The following is a 9,680-nucleotide window of genomic DNA, read 5'->3' as shown; positions in this document are numbered from 1 at the left end:
AATAACTTAAAAAATACTAAAAATGCTTAAATAATAATAATAATCTAAAAAATAATAAGAATTGAATTAATAAATTTTTTATTATTTTCTTTGCCTAGATATTGGAGGGAATAAAAACATACTTTTAAAAATAATTCCGTCTAAATGTTGGAAAATTATTATAAAAAAATTTTTAAAATTAAAAAGTATAAAAAGATAATAAATAATAAATTAATAATATTATTAATAATAAATTTTCATTAAAAAGTTGTTTTAAATGATTTTTTTGAAAACCATAAAAAATCGAACTTGCTTAGAAATTCGCCTAGATGTTGGAAATTTTTGAAGATATTCGCGTTTTCTTTAAACCCTAAAATTCAATCCCTAAATTTCAAAACCCTAAAATCGAAACCTTAAAATCAAAATCCCAAACCTCTACACCCTAAAATGAACCCTAAATCAAACAAAACCCTAAACTCTCCAAACTCTAAAACTCAACCCTAAACCCTTCAAACCCTAAAAATAAAACCCTAAATCCTTAAACCTTGAAATTAAACCCTTAAAACCCTAAAATTCAAAATCCAAAACCCTTAAGATCCAAAAGCTCAAACCCTCAAAGCCAAAACCCTCAACAAAAGAAATTCATCAAAACTCTAAAAGTCTAAAGCCTAAATTTTAGCACACAATCCGTAATCATTACTCGGAAATCATGCAAGCCTTAAAACCTCAACCAAAACCTATGCTTAAAATTATTCCAAAATTCTAAAGATAAGTGTGAGATCTCACATGAAATGATTTGTTCTTGAATGTCGTTTAGATGATGGGGTATTTAGAAAACTTTATTTCATTAAGTTTTTTCATATGAATCCTTAATTCACATTAATAATGGGATAAATAAATAAAAAGTATAATAGTAAATTGAGATCTTAAATATAAATAATCGCACCTAAACTTCGTCTAAATGTTTAAGAGTCGAGATGATCTTATTATACTTAAGAGCCTAACTTTAAAATTGCATTTCATTTTGCATAATATCCATTGGCATATATATACATCATTATATTATTGTTGACACTCATTTCGTATTTCTCTCTCTTTGATCTTTATTTGTTACTTAATAATACCATTATTTACTTTTTCATATAAAATATTTCACAAAACAAAAAATGATGTATTTTTAAAACAAAAATAACGTTCCGAAGGAAATAGTTTTTGGTACTTTGTCTAGATGTTAGAGAGTCACCAATAATTATCTTCTACAAATAATATTATTTTTTATTTTTAAGGAATATTGTGTTAAATCTTAAATGAAAATAATTATTTTAAATTCTGCCTAGATGTTAGAGAATTTTGAGATAATTCTTTAACTTAAAGATTTTCTCAATATTCCTAAATATAGAGTTTTAGCAAAATTTTATTTTTTTTAGATGAAGGAAATTAGTGTTAAATTTTAAGTTAAAACTATTATATCTAATATAAAAAATAGTACATAATTAAATGGTACCAATTTATGACCGTTGTAGGGGTGATAATCATTCTTCACTCATAATCGACTTCCGGACCCAACCTAATTTTCGTAGATCAAAATTTATTTTTTTGATAAATTTTAAACATGTTTTTATAGTTTTATTAAAAGATAACTTTTAGGTGATCAATCACATCTTAAAAAAAATTTGTGATGAGCATTTTTATTTTTTTCAATTTTAAAACTCTTTGTATCGGGCAATCCCAAAATCATTATGATAAATATAGCTCATGGATGCTTTAATCCTTTACAAAGAGAAAAAATTATTTTCTTTCTCTCTCAAGTTGGATTTTTTAATTTTTAATTTTGGATTTTGATATTTGATATTCGAGTATTATCATGTTTTCTTTTAATTTCCTAGAAATTGATTATATCTTGACAAAGAAAAAAAAAAGAGTAGAAGACCTTGGGTTATTTTTTTCATAAATTTAAGGTGATTCAACGACAACAACTTTCTATTCATTTTCGTGATTTCTTTCTATTTATTTAGTGTTTTTTGAGATTCGTATTAGTTTTTTATTTATGTTAGAAACAACCTTTGAAGTTTCCTTCATAATTTTTTTTTTAAATTTTTGATTCAATTTAACTTCTTTTGCTTCTATTTCTACCTTATATTCTGGGTTCCAGTTGCTGTTTCTTTTTTTTTTTTTTAATTTTTTAGTAGTATTAATTTCTGTTTGTTTCTCAAGATTATTAGTAGAATCAGTTTATGTTTCTTCATTAGTTTTTTTTTTTATTTGAATTCTTTTCTAATTTTCTTTTTGAGTTAGAGTTTAATTTTTTTTTTTTTTTGCCACTTGTAATGTGCAAAAATGACATATTAGCAGTATATTTCGATATATCATGCTATAAAACGCAGTGTAATGTATTTCTGTCAAAAAATCCTTTGGGTAATTTTTTATCTTAAATTATATTAAATTAAATATTATATATTTAATTGAGATTTCACTCAAATATTATATTTTAGATTGAGTATTTAGTCATAAATATATCTAAAGAGAATAATTTTAAAATATTATTAAAAATGAATGACTCAAATCTTATATTAAAATTTTAAAAATTTACATTTTAAAACATATTTTTATTCTAATTTATTATTATTATTTGGTTTTCGGTGGGTAGAGTATGCAGTATGAAGGACCAAAAGGTAAAACTTTAAGTTAAATGGGCCTCCACAGGATCCGGCGTGGCCTAGACCCATATAGGAAGCTCTTAAAATATACATTCCAGGACCTAAATTGGGCAATCCGACCCATAAGGTCCAAAATTGCTAGGGTATACATCATAAACAGTTTTTCATTTATTTAGAGTAGTTTGGTATTATTGTATATTTTATATTATATGTTTTATATTTTTAAATATTTTATTTTATTTATTTTCAATTTATTAAATTTAAGAATATATTTTGATAGAATTTTTTGTTTTAAAAATGTGAAAATAAAAATATGTAAAAGAAAATAGTTAAAGTTTTCAAACTCTATTTTTTTATTAATAATATAATAATATTTGTTAATATAATATTTATTAATATATTATATATTAATACAATATTATTAATAAATAATATTTATCAGTATATTAATTATTAATATAATATATGATATTCATAATATATTAATAATATATTATTATATTATTTATTAATTATATTAATAAATAATATACTGATAAATATTATTTACTAATAATATATTATTAATATCATATATTATATTGATAATATAATACATTATTTATTAATGTAATATTATTTATATAATAAATAGTATTTATTAATATATTATTAATAGATATAATATATTAATGAATAATATATTATATTAATAATAAATATATTAATATTTATTAATATATTGTTTATTAATATAATTATTATATAATAAAAATATTATTTTATTAATATAATAATTGTATCATCATTGTAATTGTTTAATTATAATTTCTGTAAATAATGCCCATGTGGTAATAGTGCCGAATTGTTTCCAAAAAATTGAAAACACTATTTTTCTGTTTTCAACAATTTTCGAAACTTTTCAAAATTTTATTTTCAGTTTTCAAAAACAGAAAACAAAAACAACTTACCAAACATGTTTTTATTTTCAATTTAAAAAAAAAACTAAAAACAAAAAGAAGAAACAGAAAACAAAAACAAACGACCCCCTAGAAAATATGGTTAAGGAGGATATTGTTGTTTTAATGTTATCTGAACAAATAAAAACTAAAATCTATAAATTTTCATTTGTTGATAGAAAGGTTGACTACAGCTATTTCTGATGCAAATTTTTGTTGTCATCCAGTCATATATTGCAGGAAATTGAATTTCACCTTAACCTTGTCCAAACCCAGCAAATTTGGAGAGCGTTTTTCTTGACAGCTAAGTTCAGCTAGGGCTATTGTTGGATAGAACCCTTCCATATTAGCTTCAATATTTGTTTTAATTTGCTTTAGCTGTCTAATTTTTTGGATTTATTATGTTCGTAGTTGTAATTAGACTCCAGAGAAGCAATTTTAGATTAAGAATATGTTTTTTCAAACAAAAAAAGCCACAAACTGAAAATATAAGAAGTGATTACAGATATTATAAATTGAACTTCAAATTTACCAATGCTTTCAAGTTCGACGAAGAAATGTAATTTTTTTTATTATTATTCGACTTTAATTAAGCTTGTCTACTTACGATCAATACCCAACTCATGAATCATGATATAAGTAGAAAAATGTTGACTGCATATTGTCAAATGTTAAACATATAGACAGACAGTTGCATGCATGCATGCATGCATGCGTGCCTTCCATGTGTTTTGTCTTTGAGAAACCGTCGAAGCCCCCATTTTATATATGGGAATGTTAGATTATAATTTTATTTTGGAACCTAAATTAGATGTTTGATGATTAAGATGCAACAGTTTCAGTTAAATATATACGTTACAATGGACTCAAAATTCAACATAAGTTTAGAGTCCTGTCACTTGGGAAACTTGAAATAAATTTTATCATTGCTTCATGAATTTTTTTCCCCATGGTTTTATTTAATTTAATCGGAAATTAACATCTTACAAAACATGGAGTTTTGTTTCATTATTATCTTTTGAATTTAATCCAAATTTATCGATTCATATCTATTAACATATAGATGAAATTTGAATGGAATTAATCAAATGTATATGCATCAAAGCCTCACATGGTAAATTTCCCTTACTTTTCATCTAAATTCTAACAAAACATTGTCAAATAGATGGATTGGGAACAAATTTAAAATGTTGCTTAATTATGAAAATTTTGAGTTTTTTTAGGTCTCTGATGAAAATAAAACATTATAAAAATGTCAAACACTAATAATGCAATTTACTTGAAAAGGTGGTACAAAGTAGTCCCTTCACTTTGAAAATTAATCCATCAGCCACTTTACTTTTATCACGACTACAATACAAATACATAGTTATGAGTTGTAACTAATATTTTGTCAAATTTAATTAGCATAAAACATATTGAATAAACTAGCTAACATTCTTATCTCTTCTTCATGCAAGTAATTTTCTGTCTTAAAATGTGATACACAATAATTTTTATTGTGATAATACATGCTTATTTTAAAATACACATCCATTGATCACTATACTTTTTAATTATGATTTAGGTGCACAAAAAAGGATTTTTTTTGTCAACTATTATCATTAAAGTACATTTGAATAATCTCTTTTGTACGCGCAATATTTTACATTAATGTAAAAGTTCATAACGGAATACGTGTTTGTCTTAAGCCATTGATTGATTAATAGATTTACATTTTTATTATGAGTTAAGTGAATAGATACATAATATAAAATGTTTTTGTCCAAATTTGATTATTAGAGTACATATGAACCTAAATTAGTATGCTAATTATGTCTTCTTGAAATACGATAATTTTTCATTATTGTAAAACATAGCACACAATAACTTTATTATGAATAATATGAGTTTATTTTAAAAAACTGATTGATTGATCGATACATAATTTTATGATTTAGGTGGATAAATATATAATATTTTTTATCCATATTTTGATTTTTAATCATAATCTAAACTAGCATGTTTATCTCTCCTTTGAATATGGTAAATTGTCACCATTCTAAAACACGACACAAAATAATGTTTATTATGGATAATAGATGCTTATCTTATGAGACCGATTGATTGATGAATAATTTTATATACATTTTGTAGACAGATTTTTTAAGATTTTTTTCCCAAATTGGATTATTAAAGTACATTTGAATCTAAATTAATATGTTTATCTCTCCTTCAAACGCAGTAATTTTTTATTACTGTAAAATGTGGTGCACAATAATACTCATCGTGGATAATACACGCTTATATTAGAAGTTTGAATGGTTTGATCACTATATATACTTTCTTTTCAGGGTTAATTGGATCTAGATTTGTATTAAAAAGTTAATTGATTATTATGCACATTTGAATCAAACTAGCATGATCATCTCTTCTTTTAACATGGTAAATTTTAATTATTCTAAAACGTTGCATGCACTAATGTTCATCGTGGATACTATGTGCTTGTCTTAGAAGATTGTTTGATAACAACCTTTTGTTATGAATTAGATAGACAGACAAGATCTTTTGTTAAGTTGACTGTTAAAATATTTCTGAATGACAACTAACATGCTTATCCCTTTTTTAAACGTTATAATTTTTCACCATGATAAAATATGACATGCAATGATATTCTTCATGGATAATACGATTTTGTCTTAAAAGATTGATTTACCGATGAATGTGCTTTTTTATTATTATGAATGAGGTAAATAGATAAATTTTCTATCGAGTTTGATCAAATTAAAATACATTTGATTTAAATGAAAAGCAACACGCATTTTCTCTTCTATACAAAGTAATTTCATACCACCATGAATGAAAAAGATGTTTTAGGTTAATGCTTAGCACAAATTCAAATCAATTAAAAACACTAGTAGCTAATACAATTGTCTTTAAAATTAGTACAGATAAATTTCAGTAGCAAGCATTGAATAATGGTGAATTTCTTACCATAATGAGCAACAAATTAAATTCTCTAACCAACCCTCATTTATCTTTAGGATCTTGACAAAAGGATTTGTTAATCCGGAATTCATGCATTATTCTCTGAATCTACAAATTGGCCTTGAAGCCTTCATTTCCCAACTCAGCCCTTCAATAGTTTGTCTCCTCTCCCTCATTATTTAAAGACCTCAGTGGCTATTCCAATCAAGCAAGCCAAGTATATATTCTCTTCTTCACCCTTGTTTTAAGAGCAAAAGAGAGACTTTGCCAAGCAATAACCATGACAAGAAAGAAGGTGAAACTTGCTTGGATAGCCAATGATAGTGCTAGAAGAGCCAGCCTCAAGAAAAGAAGGTTAGGCTTGGTGAAGAAAGTCCGTGAGCTGAGCACTCTATGCGGTACCAAAGCTTGTCTTATCATCTATAGCCCGGACGAAAGTGAGCCATTGGTGTGGCCATCACACTCCGAGGTGCAAGAACAGATTGGAGAGTTCCACAACATGCCCGAGTTGGAACGGATGAAGAAAATGATGAACCAAGAAACCTATCTCAGAGAGAGGGTTACTAAGGTGGAAGAACAACTGAGGAAGATCCAAAGGAGAAACAAAGAAGTTGAGATGGGCAGTCTCATGTATCAAATCGATCAAGGCAAGGGGCTTGATGAACTTAACCTTGTCGAACTGCATGGATTGACTTGGTTGGTGGAAGAGAAGATGAAGGAGATAAATAAACGTATTGAATTTTTTCAACAAGTTCCTTTTGCACAACCAGCAGGCCAACCTCATGGAGATCTTCCTCTCCAAGGCCCTGAGGATGATCTGACGGCCCGAATTGGCGGCGGCAGTGCTGGCTTTCAAGGAGATAACGGGAGGATTACAGCCGAATCATTGCTATGGGATCAATGGTTCATCGATATGATTAACAACAATGAATTCAAATCTGCTGCTGGCAGCAGTAGCATAAGGGGTGATATGGGCTTACCATATCAGCCATTTGCTGGTCTTGCTGCAGAAGACCTTGGGTTGCCAAGACAACCATTTGTTGGCAGCTCGAGTGCTGACATAGGGCTGCCCCAATATGGGAATTTCGGAGGCCCCACCACTGATATGGGGCTGCCTCCTCTGGCTTTTAGACCCCACGGTGGTGCAAGTGATATGGGGCTGAATCATGGGAATGTTGGAGGCAGCACTTTTGGCACTTTTGGGAGTGAAATAGGGCAGGGACTGTATCCTTTCTCCACTGGGAGTGAGTTAGGGCTTCCTTTTGGGCCTTTCGGAGGAGCCAGCAGCACCGGCGCTGGCAGTGATATTGGACTGCCTTTAGATGGAAAAACCTGGCCGCCAAACAATTTCTCTCCCTAAATTTTAATCTCTTCGTTGTTCAAGTTGTATCGTGTAACGACAGGAAATCGGCATATTCGTGAATGTATCGAGTGTGACCCAACTTAGTTTGTCGTGTTTTTTTTTTTTCCTCTTTTATTAGCCAGTTTGTTATTTTGCTGTTAAGTTTTTAGTTAATTATGAGTTAATAAACATAATGTCCTTGCCTTTCTTTTTGTTTCATAAAGCATATAAATACAATATTTTATAGAAACTAAGTGTACAACAAAATAATATTATATATATTCATTTTAATCATCAAATATAATAATTTCTTATAATATTAACATATTAAGATATATTCTAGTAAGCAAAATTTATAATAACATTTAAATATCAATTAATAAAATTATTAATATTTTTTAATAATGAACAAATTGTTATTTATAGAAATTCTAAGATTAATCTAATCAAATATCGATAACATTCACAATTTTTATTGAAAAAATAATTAATATTATAAACATAGTAATTCATCTTATTAAAAGTACTTGAATATATAAAAAATAGTTTAAATTTCTTTAGATTATAATTATGTAGCATAAAATTTTATGGTGTGTTAATTATCATACAAAATATAGATGATTATTGTAATTTCATTATCCAATAATAAGGATAAAGTATTTATTAATTTTTGTCCTAATTTTATTAGACAAGGTATGATAAAACTAGTACAAGGTAATTATATTTTTGTAGTCATGGTTAAATACCAGTGTGCAAAAATATAAGCTACTAGGCCGTACGTTTTTAATGTTCATGAAATATAAGTAATTGATGAAAGAAGCATATAAAAATGACTAGTGGTTTAGTTTAAAAAATCTTTATAAAAAATTTCATTATTATATGTTTATAATAAAAAATTTTTAATTTCACAAATGAAATTAAAATATTATCGCATATTTCATTTTAATTATTTTTTATTTTTTTATCAATTTTGACAGTAAAATTTAAAAATTCCACGATATGTGATAATTTTTCTAAAAAATATGTATTAATTTTATAAGATATTGTTATCAAAAACTTTATTACATATATTAAATCAATACTAGTAGTGTATTTATTGATTTTAGAAGACAAGAATATATCAGAAATACTATTAGAAGTACTGGCCTTAGAAGACAAGATTATAAACAATACATTAAAGGTATGAATTTAGTAGACAATTTAAAAATTATTATTATTAAAGGTAGTTATTTTTAGTGTCATAAAAAATACATTAAACATTCTGAATTTAGTATACACAATTATAAAAAAATACTATAAAAAGTACTGCATTTACTAAACAAGATTTTCATAAATGTATTCATTTTATTAGATAATAATAGTGTAAAATTCCTTTAGAGAGGAACTGTATTTATCACCTAAAGTTATGGAAAGTATATCAAAAGATACTGAATTTACTAGACAAAATTATTAAAAATTGGATCTGATAATTTCAAATATAATACGATGACATGACATGAAAATAATCCAAAAAAATTGTAAATGTGTTTTAAAAAAACTTATTTTATGTTTATTTATGTTGACATAAATTTTGATACAATATAATTCGTGTTTTATATATATTGACACATCTAAACACGTGTAAAAGATAAAAAATATATAAAACATGTCATATGTTAAATATGTCTAATATGTGATATGATATGAAAAATACATTTAATTTAATCTTATCATATGGGTACACATTTAATATGTTTAATATGTTTAATACATTTTTATTTTTATTTTTATTTAATATAAATATATAAAAATTATTTT

The 9,680-nt window shown here is 25.9% G+C and overlaps 1 protein-coding gene across 1 annotated transcript; it reads left to right on the top strand.

Moving 5' to 3' along the window:
* Window positions 1-6,821: 6,821 nt before the first annotated feature.
* Window positions 6,822-7,956, top strand: LOC111297792 (uncharacterized). The gene has a single exon (XM_022892412.2). It carries the CDS (start codon window positions 6,822-6,824, stop codon window positions 7,899-7,901), a length of 1,080 nt encoding a protein of 359 aa, XP_022748147.2. The 3' UTR covers window positions 7,902-7,956.
* Window positions 7,957-9,680: the final 1,724 nt, after the last annotated feature.

This window comes from Durio zibethinus, chromosome 12 (genome assembly GCF_047325235.1).
Source record: "Durio zibethinus cultivar Kanyao isolate XHJ-2024 chromosome 12, ASM4732523v1, whole genome shotgun sequence".
NCBI lineage: Eukaryota > Viridiplantae > Streptophyta > Magnoliopsida > Malvales > Malvaceae > Durio > Durio zibethinus.
This window is presented reverse-complemented; position numbering and strand designations above follow the sequence as displayed.